General features: G+C 38.8%; 2 protein-coding genes across 2 annotated transcripts; both read right to left on the bottom strand.

The window, feature by feature from the left end:
- Positions 1 to 18: 18 nt before the first annotated feature.
- On the bottom strand, positions 19 to 6,688 carry LOC132993284 (ras-related protein Rab-15-like). Its single transcript, XM_061063036.1, has 8 exons — positions 6,558 to 6,688; positions 6,137 to 6,385; positions 3,295 to 3,355; positions 3,126 to 3,186; positions 2,955 to 3,032; positions 2,687 to 2,776; positions 1,117 to 1,182; positions 19 to 1,024 (listed from the first exon to the last, which is right to left on the bottom strand). Exons 2-8 carry the CDS (start codon positions 6,258 to 6,260, stop codon positions 866 to 868), a joined length of 639 nt encoding a protein of 212 aa, XP_060919019.1. The 5' UTR covers positions 6,261 to 6,385; positions 6,558 to 6,688; the 3' UTR covers positions 19 to 865.
- Positions 6,689 to 8,491: 1,803 nt separating this feature from the next.
- LOC132992866 (protein max-like) lies at positions 8,492 to 15,211 on the bottom strand. Its single transcript, XM_061062419.1, has 4 exons — positions 15,165 to 15,211; positions 12,670 to 12,777; positions 9,892 to 10,030; positions 8,492 to 9,804 (listed from the first exon to the last, which is right to left on the bottom strand). The coding sequence occupies exons 1-4, from the start codon at positions 15,198 to 15,200 to the stop codon at positions 9,620 to 9,622; spliced, it is 468 nt and encodes a 155-aa protein (XP_060918402.1). The 5' UTR covers positions 15,201 to 15,211; the 3' UTR covers positions 8,492 to 9,619.
- Positions 15,212 to 16,394: the final 1,183 nt, after the last annotated feature.

Genomic DNA, 16,394 nt, shown 5'->3' with positions numbered 1-16,394 from the left:
TCACTAAGGACTGTAGGATTGTAAACACCACAATTTATTAACTTATCCATGGCTTGATTTGAACATCCTTGAGTTGAAGTTAAAATTACACATTTAAGGCACTTTGGCAGAAACCTGGCACATTAATCTAAGCTGCAGTTAGACTGCTCGAATGCATAGGATACAAGAAGCAATGACAAGTCACAGTCATTAAGAGGAAAGCTGTACATATACATTCAGGATGGAAAACACATATGCACTCCATTCAGAAAGGTCATTGAACAAGGCACTGTCTCCTTTGAGGAAATAAGTCTGTTGTGTAAATGAATCCACCCGTGCTCGGTTTGAGTTTCGAGGTGTAAATAATTCAACACCATCAACAGGCGACTGTGTTTTAGCATTCGTCTTTTTGCAGCTTCTGAGCTGTTGTTTCAATATACAGTAGATCTGTATGTTTTTTTAATGAACCTATGTGTGTAAAGAATATGTTTTAGATTTTAAAATGTAACAGTTTACCATATATTGTGGAATATAGTAAAGTTATAGATTGAAGTGCATTTCAACAAGGGAAATGAAGAAAATATTAAAACTTGTCAAAGTAATAAATGAGTGCAGGGATACTGTCTTGCTATGTTGATAAAATCTTCACTCTTCAAATGGTTAAGTGACCAAGTAACAGAAATGGCCCTCTGCTGGTTGCTGCTGCTAACTGCATCTACCAGTATGTTACTGTATCAACCGACAAAAGGGAACCAGTCGAGCACCTCCCCAGTCAGCAGGTCGTGGTACGTTTGAGGAAGGAGATGGAGAGCTAAGTCTGTCTCTCTATGTGGAAATTGTTTTTTAGCATGAGCCATGGTGCTGTGGTGGCTCTTTTTTTTTTTTTTCAACAGGCGCAGCTCTTCCGAGTGTTTTCATTGGTGTCTTGATTGTCTTTCTCTGCATCCAGAGCAGCCTGATCCAGGTAATCATCCAGAGATCCCAGCAAGTCGTCCACATCTCGCATGTGAGCCTGCAGCACCAGTTCTGCCGCTCGTGTGAAGGACTGAGGCAAGAGGAAAAACAAACAGATAATAAATTCAAATGCAGCAGGGAGTTCCCCAACATGTTTATTTTGAAATGCACCGAGTGTCCTACCTCGATGATGTTAGTACTTGTGGAGGCACTGGTCTCAAAGAAGTCCATCCCATAGTTTTCTGCTAGCTGCATGACCCAGGTAGATATGATAGAACATAGAACAGAGGCATTTTCCGGTTAGGTAAGTTTTTATTACAACTAAATGAACTGAGGGGTAAGAAGACCCCATGTTCAACTTAACGACACAAAAACAGAGACCTTCCCCATACACACTTTGTCTCTACTTTAAATGGAAAAACAAGACGATATATATAAAATTGTCCTTGTTGTCCCCATGAAATGAAAAATACATGTTCCTGGTTTTAATCCAGAGTCCTGTGTTAAATGTTCAATTTCTGCCCAACATATTTCAATAAAGCATTCCCTGAGTGAAATGTTTCAATGTCTGGTGACTCATCCTGCACTCAGGAGCATTTACTAATCTTTTGACCAATTAAAAACCAAGCTAACAATATGATCATCCCAAAGCTATGTCCCGCTTGTGATTGGTTCTATCCCGTTTCAGTTGGAAATACTACACGACACAGCAGTTAGATACTCTCTAGGTTCTGTTTCATTTTGACTTGCATCATGCTGAGGGTTATTGCTTCAACCAAAATGCTTCTATTGTTTACTTTTATATTAAAGCAGAAATGTCAGTAGGGACATTTCTTTTCAGAGATGCTCTGACTCACTTGTTTTCTGTTCCGATCCGATTCTATTTTGATCATAATTGATTGTGTTATTGATGTTGTTGGTATTATGTGCAAGACTTGAACAAAGCTGTACTAAACCCAGAATTGCATTGCATTGTGCTGGCTTCACATACAAACAGGAAGCAGCAACAACTGCAAGGTTTTCAAATTAAATATTTCAAAGTGACGTGCAGGAATTGAGCTGTTCCATCTCTTCTTGACGTTGTCATGGAGACGATTTGTGCAGTTCAGTCTGAATGTCTTCAAAGCCAGAGAGAATGTTTAAAGTGCCCAAAGATCTTCCTTGAGCGGAGGTGTGGATCGGCGCCGTCAGATGATGTCCGATATGTGGGGCACCGTGCTGTATTGTATACTGTCTGTGATGTTTGTTGTGTGTTTGAACTGACCAGGTGGCAAATGAGTTTCCCCGCTGTGGATCAATAAAATGTTCTAATCTAATCTAACCTAGGCTAGGGGTTAGTGCGCGTGCCCCATGTATGGAGGCTCCAAGCGAGTACCTGGGTTACTGACTCTATCCACTGTCCTATCTCCAAATAACGGCATAAAAAGCCCAAAAATCATTATCAGGATGTACCTCCACATGATTTAGGATGAAGTTAAAGTAAAGTTAAAGCCCAACATGTGTCTTTTTATGGACATTATTTAATAATCGTTTTAGAGGATATTAAACAAAAATAATTATTTTTACCGACTATGTACAATCTTATATCCCCACCATCTTTGACACACCATGTGAGGATAGAAAATAATATTGAAAGTTACTTAAAAAAATTAAGTGTTGTGTGTGTTATACCTGCAAAACTTAAATACAATACTACATCTTTTTTCAAGAGAACATAAAATAGACTAAAAAATAAGAAACGGTTCAAACCAACCTTGCTTCCTTGGTCCTTTGACACCTGCCTACTGGGCTCATCATCTGCTTTGTTTCCCACCAATATCCTCTGCACCTTTACTGGAGCGAACTACAAACACACGAAAAAAGAAAAGAGGACATGACAGACAGCACCCAGATAAAAGGCTTCATCATGTCACTCATTCTAAACCATAAAACTCAACAGTGATGAGAGGTTATACAAATACTGGATGACTTTGAAGAGTTACAAGTGCAAGAGAGCTTAACAAGGGTGCTTATTGTCTTACTTCATCCACATCGCTGGCCCACATGGCCAGGTGCTGAAAGGACAGCCTGTTTGTGATGTCGTAGACGAAGACGATGCCCTGGATTCAAGAAAGAGCAACATTTAAAGAATGAATGTATCAGTGACTGAATGTAACATGACTCCTATATCATGACTCATTTAAAGGGATCACCTGTGCTCTCCTGTAGTACTGTTTGGTAATGGTTTTATAACGCTCCTGACCAGCTGTGTCCCTGCTCAGAAGAAGTGACAAAAATGCATCAGCAGAGGAGGACCATTCATTCATTTGTACATTAGCATACTGTGAATGTAATCAAATATACATAAATCACTTTACCTACCATATCTGAACTCGCACCTTGACTCCATCTATATCTAGTGTTTTCATTTTAAAGTCAACTCCTACACAAAATAAAAGAAGAAGAAGAAGGGTCAACCACACTGAAAACGCCGTCATGGAAACTAAGTGTTTGTGGGCCTTCAATGAGTGTCGTTCACAGACACTATGAGCCTTAATTAATCTCACTCACTGCATAGTGCTGACTCTAAAATGATAATGTATCCTTATGTTAACCAAAGTGATGTTTTTACCTGTTAGTTACCCGACAAGAGAGCTAACTTGGCTGTCAACAACAGGAATGAATCACTTTCGATCCGTTCATCGGTTTCTATTTAAGAAAAGACAAGATACTGTGTACCATCTTAAATCAATTACCTACCATATTCTGTTTATCGTACATGTAAGATGTGTGAAAGGTCTACAGGGACGTTTCTCTACTATGTTTAAAGTAATAAGTCCTAAACATATTATACTGTAGAATAAAGGGCATAGCATTTACAAAGAGTAATCTCTACTGACAATGTCACAGAGATTTGACTTATAATAGTTCAACAAGAACATGTCGTGATAACATTAACAATGGCTCTGTTCCATTCAAGGGTCCCATTTAGCTATGACAGTGTGACAGCAACATATTGGTTTATACTGTTAATGTTGAATACTGTAAATAAAAGATGCTTTAAATCTCTGTCCTGTTGTATTATACTTTTTTTTTAAAGACTTGTTTTTTTTATGCCTTTAGAGAGAGAGAGAGAGAGAGAGAGAGAGAGAGAGAGAGAGAGAGAGAGAGAGAGAGAGAGAGAGAGAGAGAATGGGGAATGACATGTGGGAAAAAAGCCATAGGTCGGATTTGAACCCGGGCGGCACTTGACCTCTGAACATGGGACGCATGCCCTCAACCACTCGGACACAAGCGCCCCCGTATTATTATTTTTTGAAGGTTATTTACCCTACAAGCTATTTTAATGAACCATAAATGCCATATTATATGATAAAATGATGAATGCACTGATTTTATTTCAGCCGTAGTTGAACATCAATAACAACATCATCAATGGCTCTGTCCCATTCAAACATGACCATGTAACAGTGAGACATTCATTTATATTCTTCATGCTATTTGCTGCAAACAGATAACATGTATATTGTATGTATGTATTGTATTAATAATGTATTATTCTTTACTTTAGTTGTTTATCCAAAACAGTTCATGACTATCCACTACCTATTATGTTCCCAGGGATTTGAAATTGTCATATTAGAAGTGCGGACAACAGGAACACAAGGAATACAAAGGAGAAATCCTGCCTGCATATTATCACATCTACTCTTTTGTAAAGCGTCTACAGATAGCACTTGGCGCTATACAAATAATACTTGATTTATTGATAATAACATTAACAATGGCTCTGCTCTGTTAAACTGTCCCAATCAGACATGACCATGTGACAGTGTGACAGTCATTTCTATTCTTCATGCTTTGTATATTCTAAACAACACATGTTTAGACTGAAGTATCCTACTCTTTAAAGCTAGATATTCGTCATTATACTAAACAACACAAATAATATTCGCTATATTATTCCCAAGAGATTTCACGATTTGAAGTTGTAGCATATAAGCGCATACTGTATAGACTTGTAACTTTAACAGCTCTGCCATGACAGTGTAACAGTGAACTGAAAGAGGGCCTATAGTCAATAATGAATGCATCAACTGATCATTTACGCTCCACAACACAATGCTCTGCACCTACACTTGTACCTCCTTTTGAAGCACTTTGAACCTAAGTTTTAACAATTATTATTATTGATTTGGAAGTAGGGCTCCCAGTGAATCAGAAAAAGTTCCTCTTGTAATGATCTTACAGTATTTCTTATTCAATGCTGCTGGTTTTCTCCATCGCTGCAGCCTGTGGGAGTAACATGGATGTGAAATAAGCATCCCTGTTTAGGGACTAATTGATGATGCAAGACTGGAGGAGCCAGTCTAACATCCTCATACCACACAATGGATCTAGCAGAAAATCAGATGAATGTAATAGGTCAAGGTCAAATAACTTTGATTAATTCCATAAAGCTTTCCCACAATCCAGCTTCGCCTCAAACACCTTCTAACCTGAATAAAGCTCCCCTCTAAACTCCAGTCACAACAAACTGTATACTGCCCTAACATGGCGGCATGTGGTGATTGTTTTCTGTGTTGAAGAGGAAGAGAATTCTTCTTGTTTCATTTCAAGCAGCCTCACAATTCATTCCTCCAAGTCATCGGTCAACCCACCACAAAGTCAGGGAAAGAGGCAGCATTGAGGTGAAGCACTAACGAACAGAGGGATCCACAAAGTGTCACTATTGTGATAAACAAAGGGATAAAATAACAAACAATATGATGGTACAGAAATGAAAATGTCAGAAGAGTTTTTTTGTTTTGTTTTTGTTTTTACTATTTGACTTCCTTAACATTGTTTTTGTTGCACATCTATCAGACCTGCTGTCTCAGACCTCTCACATGTTATAAGTTTAGATATATATCTTTATTACAACCGTAATCGTGTTAGAATGGTCTCTATTTGTATAGCTGACTTTCCACTGACAGGTTTTTCTGTTAGTTTCAGGGCTGTTATGGCCTGGGGCACTTTGCACTAATCCTACTTGCAAAATAAGCCTGCTTCAAAACTTTCAACAAAAGGAAACTCAAATAAAAATGTCCCAGCTACGACGTTTATTCAGTCAAACTTGTCAATAAGACAGTTTAACTGATTAAACGAGGGGACTAACACAGCCCTATAGTGATTCTTAACAAACGTCAGTGAAAACCAGGTGAAAACTTGTTGGATGACTTACCGATGGTGGAAATATGTGTAGGGTTAAATTCACTATCCGTGAACCTGCGCAGCATACAGGTCTTCCCAACCCCCGAATCTCCGAGCATGAGCAACCTGACCAACACGTCGTACTGTTTAGCCATGACCAAAAGTTAAAACACTGAGAGGAGCATGACTCTCCCATGTAGCTGTGCTCGGTGATGTTCTCAGCTTCTCACGCGCACCGTTGCTGTATGCTGCTTTCAGAGTCCCGCGGAAAATCCTGCTTCTGAAAAGGAACATTGTTAAAAAAATAAATACATTTTAAAAAAAACTCACAACAACTCTAATGATTTTGCAAAAGCAGTTTAATAAAGGCACTATTCTAAATAATAAATTCGTTATTTCTTGTGGCTCACTGGCATATTTGAGCAAGCAAACAAACAGTGCAGATAGCTTACTTATATTAAATGTTCACGGTATAATAGGCATCCCAATTATTGTTTTTTTTTTCTCATGCCATCATCCTTTCTACTGTGCAGTCTATACACTGCATCAATAATGTCAACTGTAAATTCTATCAATCTAAGGCTACATCATGTTGCAATGTGAACTAAAATATCCCACGGCTCCAGAACGCAGCATCAAACCTGCATCCTTGAAGAGGCTGCTTCATGGAGTGGGAGTGACAGCTGGGACACATCGATGAGCTGATTCCAAATTCAATATTTGAACAATACGAGGCAGAGCAGTAACCAGGTTATGAGGACTGAGATGATTAGTCTAAATTACTCCGAGAAAGCCCCACCCACTTTACAACATTTCGATTAACCCCTAAAGGCTCAAATCCCTTGTACATTCAAATACGGATCATCTGTTCACATTATGTGTTTCAACTGGTCCTAAACACCAGGGGTTCCCAAACATTTCAGCCCGGGACCCCCACTATGCCTATTTTAGTAATTTATTGTAAGAAAGGCTACTGCAGAACACAAGTAATCTCTGTGTATAAACACAAACACTGAGTTTGAATAAACAGACACACAGGTGATGTCTGTGTGTATTTTTTTCATAGGCAGCAACAGACATTGTTGCAGGCATGTGCAAACCTATAATCAATACTTACAGGCTATGGTGCAAACTCACATTTAAAGGATTTTTTACATTTCACTTTAATTTCAGCCTAAATCTCACAAGCCCAACTTTGGGAACCACTGCTTCACACTGCCAGCATGTGTTTTTGGTTTAAATAATTGTTTTATACGTGTAGGCATAAAATGATCATAAAATATGTTAAACTATCCAAGTCATACATTAAAACCCCCTCAAATGTAACCCTCCCACAGGCCAAAATGTCCTCTATGCGTTGTGTCCTGGTGGTTACCTAAATAAAAAAACACATACTTTTTAAGTACTTACTTTTATAACCTTAAAGAACATTAAGATTGTTTAACAAAACACAACTCAAATTAAGTGCTGTAGATACTTTTTAAACCATTATACTGTATGTACTCATTATTCTGGACCATTGTAACACTCTCCTTTCTGGTTTACCCTAAAACACAATAAATCAGGTGCAACAAAATACTAAACTCTGCTACACGAGTACTGACAAAGACCAGAAGAAGAGTCCACATTACACCTGTTTTAAAATCTTTACACTGACCTGTCTGTTAGTTTTCATATTAGTTTCAATATTGGCCTTGCACCAGATAACCTCTCTAAGGTGATTTTAGGTTATTAACACTTCTAGAGGATCTGAGAGGAGCTGAGAACATTGAGATTTATGAGCTCATTTATTCAGTCTGGCTTTTAGGTAGTGCTTTATTATTATATAAATGAACATTTTACTGTTGGACTTATGTTTTTAAAGTATTTCTTTTTATTTATTATCATCGTGATTATTTTATTTCTCTTACTTAAACACTGTAATTTTTAGAATCTTATTTTTAATAGTGTATTTTTACTGTTATTGTCTTTTTATTTTACTACAATTTTAAATGTTTGTGTATTACATTTTATTATCTTTTTTGTCTTGTCTTTTTATTAATTTTTTTATCTTTATTTTATTTTATTAAATTCTTATTGGTGTGCATTAGTCTCAATGATTTTTTAAATTACTTTTCGTCATTCATTTTTGTGAATGTTAATTTGTATTATAGGTGCTATATAAATATATAATTTGTTTGATTAATTCAATAATTTAACTTCAATGACTAAAGTTAGTAGCTGCTTTTTTAAACACATTGTATTGGGATTGAGTTCATTACATCACTCGTGTTTCCCTCCAAACAAATTTAAATATTAATATATATTAATATGAAATTATTGTACGGTTAAAGCCTAAAGTACACATTTAGAATGCGATTTTATTAAAAACAGGTTGAGTCAAAAATACATCCCAAAAGGATAAAATATTTTTATTTATAGTTTCATAATAAAGGTATGCCTCAACTTGCAAGACAACCGTTGGCAGTATGTACAACATACCTGTAATTTCCACGGAATGGAACAAACAAATATTGATTACATACACACTAACTTTACCTCTGAAAAAAGGAAAAAAAGAAAGATTAACATTCCCAGCACAGGCAAATATTTCAAGGGAAGGCTTTTCTTTGCAGAGCTGACACCATGTAAGAGTATACAGTGTTATATACAACACACTGAAAAGGACTTTCATTAACAAAAATAAAAGGTCACTATCCTTGAACTGCATTGCGTAACATTCAGCATCCATTAGGGGATTTTTTAATTTTTTTTTTTTACACCCACATTTAATCTGGTGATCATAAAAATAGAGGACAATAAACTGCTGGACCCGTGTTAAAGCCACTCAAACAGCAGGTCAACTTCTTCATCCTCCAGTGTCCTCTGGAGAATCTTAGGCCAAACAGAAGGAGATCAGACATCACGGTTAGAAACCAATTCTGGTGCATCACTATAAATAGAAGGGTTCATTTGATTACACAAACATTTTCAAGGACAAAAACTTGAGCCACCTACAACGAATGAGGAGGGGTGCATTTTGCATTACAGACATTTTTCAAAAACGCAACTTCACATTCTTTCCTGGAAAAGTACGAATATTATAAAGGTCAACTATCCCTAATTGAAGTTTTTGTCAAAGGTAGTAAAGTCTCACAACTGCAACAAAGAAAAGAAACTTTTCATTGTATGTAGCTTTACTAAAGCCTCATTACACGTCATCTCCTCGTTTGATTATGAAAGGTTACCATGAGGTTTGAAAAGCGTAAAGTCCTTCAAAACTGCAGAGCTGCCTCACTGTGGGGGTCTTAGAGATGTTGCTGGGCCACACAAAGGAGTGGCAGGGATGCTTGCCAGGAGGAAAAGGGAAGGTAGAAGCGTTTATTTGTACATAAGAGCACCTCTCTCACACTGCCTCCACCTCACCTCCTGGATTGGCGTAAGATGGCAGAACTGAGTAGGTAGGAGGAGTCGGGGAGGGGGGGGGAGAGCTGGTGGGGCCAAAAAAGAGTCTGTTTGGAGAACCAGACCGAGTCTAGCTGGGATCCACGCGCAGCTTCTTTCTGTTGGGCGGCTCGTCTGGCTCTGATTCGGAGCTGGAGTCAGACCCGCCGTCAAAGGCGGACACCGCGCTCCCTTTGCGGTTTGTGTACAAGCTGCTGTCAGAAGAGTAGTTTGTCTGGAGCTGAGTGTTCCCCTTGGCCTTCTCGAGTGCACGAACTACAAAAATACCATAAATAGAGTAGTAAACACTACCACAAAAAAACTAAAAAGAAAAAAAAAAAAAGTTTGAAAAGTTCCTCTTACCCTGCTGCTCCAACAGTGCATTCTGCTTCTTGAGGTCGTCGATGTCTTTCTGGTGGGTGTGATTTTTTCGCCTCATGTACTGGATGTACTCGGTAGCTTTGTCTAGAATCTGTGCTCGGGAAGCCTGCTTGACAGAACTCTGTCAGCAAAAAGTTCAGAGAGCACAAGTTGGGAAAAGCTGCAGTATCTTTCTGTCCAGCTGGAACAAGTCATTCAGTGATCACAGTGTTACAAGTCTATGGGCCCTATTCTGACGGCGTAAAGCACGAGGCGCGCAGCAACACATTTGGAGCGTGTCTGACTATACTTTGGTTTTCAAGCGGTGCACAATCTGGACGCAGAGCGCAAAGAGGTTGGATTAAGTCCCTTGGTTAGACGTACTCTAGGTGTGCTGTGGGTGTAACATGGTCCAAACAAATCAGAGTGTTCCCCCTTTAAGAGCCTGCAGGCTGGCGGGTTACAGTTATTCTTAACTAGACCGACCTCAGGCCGGCTCATTGAACTTCTCTCCTTTCATCGTGTCCCTGAACACACAGGACACACTCAGGACACTGTGTGAAATACGTTGAAGGCAGATTGAAGTTATATTTCACTGAATTATTCCCACAATCAGAAACGATCAGAAAGACAAGGTGAATATTTCTGCATGAAGCACAAAACATTAATTGTTCAAACCTCCACACACACCGACAAGATCGCAAAGGATTTTTGTGAACTAATGTTCTGTGTTTTAAATATCAAATAAAGGTAGGCCGTAAACATTTATTTCCGGATTTTTCTCTGTTCGAATACTCGTCTGTATTATCTAATGCGCGCATATTTGACACCAGACAGTCTGTATTCATATCTGTGGGCTCAATTAGCAGTGGCATTATCAGTATGTGAGTGTGTGTACTTCTGCATGTGTTTGTATTGGAGCGAGCGTGCACGGAGGAGTACTTGGAAACAAGTACCTCTTTAGCTTTAAACAAGGTGAGCACCGGGTGTTAAGATGACAACAGCGTCAGGCTGAGCTTTGCGCCGTGTACGATAGGGCCCCAATATGTTACCATTACATTTTTAATCAGGATTATAAGCAAAAAAAAACAAACAATTCTTTAACACACATGCTTGAAATGACATACGAGTGAATAACTGCTGGTACATGCTTTACCTGTATCAAACCTTGAAATGATTCCGTTCTCTTTTTTGCTTTCCAATGCTGTTCTGTTCTGTAACTTGAGTAAAGCACGCCTCTGATACCAGTGCCATCACTTCCTCCTCTTATCATAATTGCTGGCACTTTGCTGGCCATGATCAACATTACACTCTGCTCAACTCTCGCACGGTGACTTGTTGATCATAATCGTCTCATGAACCCGTTTTTCATGGGGAAGTTAATTAAGTGTAATAACTGATACCAATAATAGTATTACTAAACGTAAGCCTCGGGTCACACATGTTCAAAGAACCATGTCACTGCCTGTAAAACGTTTTTATTTAATTTAAATGATTTACTGACTAATTACTGGCAGTTTCCACAGGATCTGTGTGCGTTGCGTTCCCTCTGCACAGCGGACTCCGGAGCTGATCGCCTCCTCTCTACTCGATGTTAGTGTTATCGATGTACAAGCCGCGGTCGGTCTCTGTCGCGTTTCAGCGTCACTCCGCTATCTTCCACTCCAAACACGCACCGAGTCAATTTTCGACCTGATCCCACACTGCAAGCACACGTCAAGCTGAACTTAGCAGCTCAACCCGGACAGGAAGTCCGACAAGTGAACGCACAAAGAATCCCGTCAATTTCAATTTAAAACTCAATGTTCAAACTCCTGATCGCATATCTCATCACTTTATCAACATTACGTTAAAACAGGCACCAAATTTACAGCAAATCAACCTCGAAAGACAAAGAAACCTGTTGTTTGCAGGTTGTTCCCGTGTGATCTTATGAACCAAGGCAAGCTGCTCCACTACACTTACACTCCAGAAGTGAGCCAGTGGGGTAGGACATGCGGCATCGGACGCAGCAAAACCACGTCAGAGACGATACACTGAGCACACAGATCCTGTGGAAACCGCCACTTAAAGATGAATTGTAGTTACAAACAATCGCTCTCTATTCAGCAGTGAGGTTGCTAAGCTGCTAAAAGGTTAAAGGTGTAGGAGCCAGAATGTGTATTTTACCTCTGTTGATTATTTATTATTATTTCTCGCTCCTTAAATGTGTTTGATATCATTTCCGGTAATGTGCAGTGGGCGTGGTTTCACCTGTTCAGCTGTGTGGTGAGTGAGTTTGAATATTGTCTGTTGGCCGTCATCGTCATGGTAATCATTATTGTCATCAATCATTATCCTCTTTTGGACTTTTGTTTAGAATTATTTTTTCACTCTTTTGTTTAAGAAATCAACAAACTTAACAAAATATCTTTGAATTTGATTTTTTTTATAAGAGTGACAGTTACAGGCCCACTCAGTCTCTGTGCAGCATTCTTCAACCTCAGCCGCCACATCAACAGAGCTGCATTTTATTGACTTTGAAAGATATCCAGCCAGTATAAGTTTCACTATGACATATATTTAATTTTTTTAAACTTTTTTGATTCCTAGATATTATGGAGAAAATCAACATTTTAGATTCACACATGAGCATTATGCAGCTGAATTATATTTGGAATATACTCATCAGGAGAAGAAATGCTAATGTTACTCCGACACTTCATGTGAGAAATTAGCGAAGTCATGACGATAGTGTTCACTTAAAAAATGCTGGTAGAGATATCACAAGTCAATCCTCACCTTCTCTCCTTGTAAAGCAGGCACAGAGTCTCGTAAACCATGGAAGCTGTCTTTGATGTGGTCCCTGCGTTTGCGCTCCAGCGCGTTGTGATGTGCTCGCTTGTCTGCCTGCAAAGGGACCAGCAATGATTACAACACAGAACATGATAAAACCCACGTTTACTTGACCCAAAGATGAATTCAGCAGGTGAAGGAGAGCCGTCTTAAGATGCAATCTGCAGCCACTTTATATTGCAAGCATGCATAATACGTAGTGGTATGAACCTTCCACATGTTAACATGTTGATGTCACTTTGCCGATAGAGTAAAAGAGAAATGGAACTATTGTAGAAACTGTTAGTGTTTACATGTGACTTGTTCAGCACATGCTGTGGCTTTGCAAAAGTCAAAATAGAAAAAAAACGAGCCACATCCATTTCATAAGACAGGTGCGTAGGAGAGCAATGTGTCCATCAAACACTTAGAGGTAAACTTCTGCACACTGTCTCTAACGTGCAAACCAACATTTCTTAGTCAGAGACAGCGTGCAGGAGTTTACCTCTAAACTTTGCAGAAGTCACTCAGTTCAGCCTAAAGCTAGATGCTGTTTGAGGTGGGCACCTCATACAGACGAGGAGTAGGATCAGAAAAAAAAATGCAGTCCAAGTTAAAGACTGGAGGACAGGACAAGAATTCCTGACTGGAGGGAAAATGTTCCAAATGCCATTTTTAAATTTCAAACTGGAGCAACAACAGTGTTCTATCATACTGAACACAATGTGGACAGAAGCTTCAGATATTAGATTTGTGTAATTTATGCCAAACATACAAAAAATATGCATCTGGGTGTTAGCAATTATTTTATGTCAATCAATTGCTGCATGTCAAGAAAACTATATTCTATGTTCTTTAACTATTAATGTTTAACTATCCTGTTATGTCAGTCCATAAATGTAGGGTAAACAGGCCTGACAGTACACAGTATGTTTCCAAAGCTCCAAAGCTGGAGATCCCAGCTTAATCAAATTGGGGGAGGGGAATCCATAGCTGACAAATATGTGACCAGCTCGAAGATCTGACACAATTTCATATGAAAAGTGTTTTAACACACTGGTCTTTTTAATTGCAGCTGAGTTGTAAACCACGGAGAATATTTATTACCACGGACAGACCTTAAGGTTTCACTTGAAAAATATGTATCAAATGTTATGTGAGGTACTGCAGCACCGCTTGGTTCCCGTTGTAGGAGAACGTTTTTTAAAAGAGGTCCAAAGGACTTGCAAGGAAATAGCAGCCGAACATGGCAGGAACTTAATCGGGAAAAACATAAAATAAAAACCCTAACGCAGCCGTTTCTAGTGTTTCTATTTTGATTGCGGCCAAGTGAGACGTCGATTTGGTTGCTGGCGCTTTTATTTGTGCAATTACGGCACTGGTACCCGGAGTGGCCAAAATGGACGTTTAAAGTCTCTGGCTTAATATTTGTGCATGATTTACTGCGCACACATGACACACAAAAACACTAATAAGGTGTCTTGTTTAAAATATTGTCAGATAAAAAAAAAAAAAACGACTTACGTGTCATAATGGAAGCAGATTGCATGAGAACATTTTAAAATGTGCAGTAAACTGAGTGTATACTCCATTTATAATTAAATTAATATCACCATTGCAGCATAATGAGATATTAAATTGTTGTAATATTTGTACCATCTGAAAAAAAAAAAAAAACGATGTATAAGAGTTCAAATATGAAGCAAGTATTTGTCGCAAGTTACATGTTGGATTCATGCTCACTTTCTGTATACTTTCTTATTTTGATTGTACCACGAAATGACTCAAGAATTAATATAATTATTGTTTTAGAAAAAGAAAAGTGCAGGTAGTTTGACAAAAAAAAAAAGTAGGCAACTATTTTTGCACGATTATGCTCCAGAGTAGTCATAGCGGAAATTCACTAGGATTCGCAATAAACCCATTATGCAACCAGTTTTCTGATTGTTAAATAAAAATGGTGATTTCCTGTTTTCCATGGCAAAGGTGAATCAATTTCATTCCGTGTTACATAACTGGACATATTATGCAGTTCAAATGAGTATCTTTTATGTAATAATTTGCTAGTAGTTAAGTCTTTTAGGTCTTCAGCGATTAATAATCCATCATATTTTGGCTGCTGTCAGCTCCCGTAACGTAATTGCGCGAAAAGCTGCGCAACACGAATCTAAACGGAGGCTTGCTCCAACATGTTTTATGTAAACCACATCTACATTTTCTATGTAGTAAAACGACATGTCTTTTTCACCAGACTAATGTACTCAACTTCCATTAAAAAAGCCAGTCTGGAAACAGTCTAACAACACTTCTAACAGCTCACTTCCTATGTGTCTGCTATGTTAGCCAAAAGGACCCTGCAAAGCTAACTAGCCCAATCTGATAGCGTAGGTTGGTATGAATGTTAAAGTTGCTGTTGGCTTAACATTTGGCTAGCTAATTCTAGAGGAAACTAAACCACGTACATCGCTGTCGACTTCGATGTCATCGTTTTCACTCATTCTTCGGTAAAAAGCTCTGAGGGGGGGGAAAAAAACAAGCAGCTGTCAAAACAAAGTGCAGCGACAACTGAGGGCAAATAAAATGTAGCACGGAGCTTCGCTACAGCAGAGACATGACGAGCGACGGCTTCTCTACACGTGATTCGCCTACACATGGACGGGAAAACATTAACAGCGCAGGCGTAACAGAATGAGTCCTTATGGGTAATGGAGTCATTTTCAAGATTCCGCTAGCTTTCTAGCTGGTGATGTGCCTCTTTGTTTAAACTACATTTCCCACAAGCATGCTGATTTGGAAGCGCCCACCTAAATATACCGTTATCTCCTACAAGTTGCAAACACAGCATCCACAGGACCTTCAGTGTTTTGAATGTAGAGTTGCAGAAATATATTATAAACAGGAGTTCATTATGCATGAAACAATCAGAAATAGATATTTTACATGCATATATTTGATGTGACACTCTCTGCAGATAATTCTTCCATGTAAATGTGATTCTGTTTGATATCCATATTGCACTGTGCTGAAGCCTGTTGTTTGTGTGGTCTCTGGCATCCGGGTAGTGACCTTCAATAACCAGTCTCTTCTCTCAGCATATGATTATGAGGCCATATGGTGGCCTAGCTCACTTTGGCTGCCCTCCCCCACTCACCATCAATGGCCGTACACTTGCCTCCATAGGGCCTTTAAATAGCTTCTGCAGCAAGCTATCACTGCTTATAAACTGAGTACAGGTTGTGCTGTAAAGATGCAGGCTACATTATGACCAGGAATTGCATTTGCCTTCAACTGTATGTAACACAAAACTGAGCATTGGCTATTTTACGTTCCAAAATACATACTATATGAGTGCACGATTTATCATCTCATATTTCATTTCATTTATATGCTTAACAAGAGGGTTTCAAGAGAAACACCATACCAGCACATACAATCTTCATTATCTCCAGTCCCACAAAAGAAGAAGAAAAAAGCCACGCAAAGAAAAATTCCAACAAGGGCAAAAATGTAAACACCAAACTTAGACCGAAAAAACTGCTCGGTGTGTGATACAAATCAAGATACGTTGTTTGTCTTGAAGAACTGGTTCAGCCCCGGAGAAAAACATTTTTAAGCGGTCATAGTCATCAGACATCGCTATTTAAAAGCACACATACTGTAACTGGCACACTGCTTGAATTGTCCTCAGTCAA

The sequence above is a fragment of the Labrus mixtus genome, chromosome 18 (genome assembly GCF_963584025.1).
Source record: "Labrus mixtus chromosome 18, fLabMix1.1, whole genome shotgun sequence".
NCBI lineage: Eukaryota > Metazoa > Chordata > Actinopteri > Labriformes > Labridae > Labrus > Labrus mixtus.
This window is presented reverse-complemented; position numbering and strand designations above follow the sequence as displayed.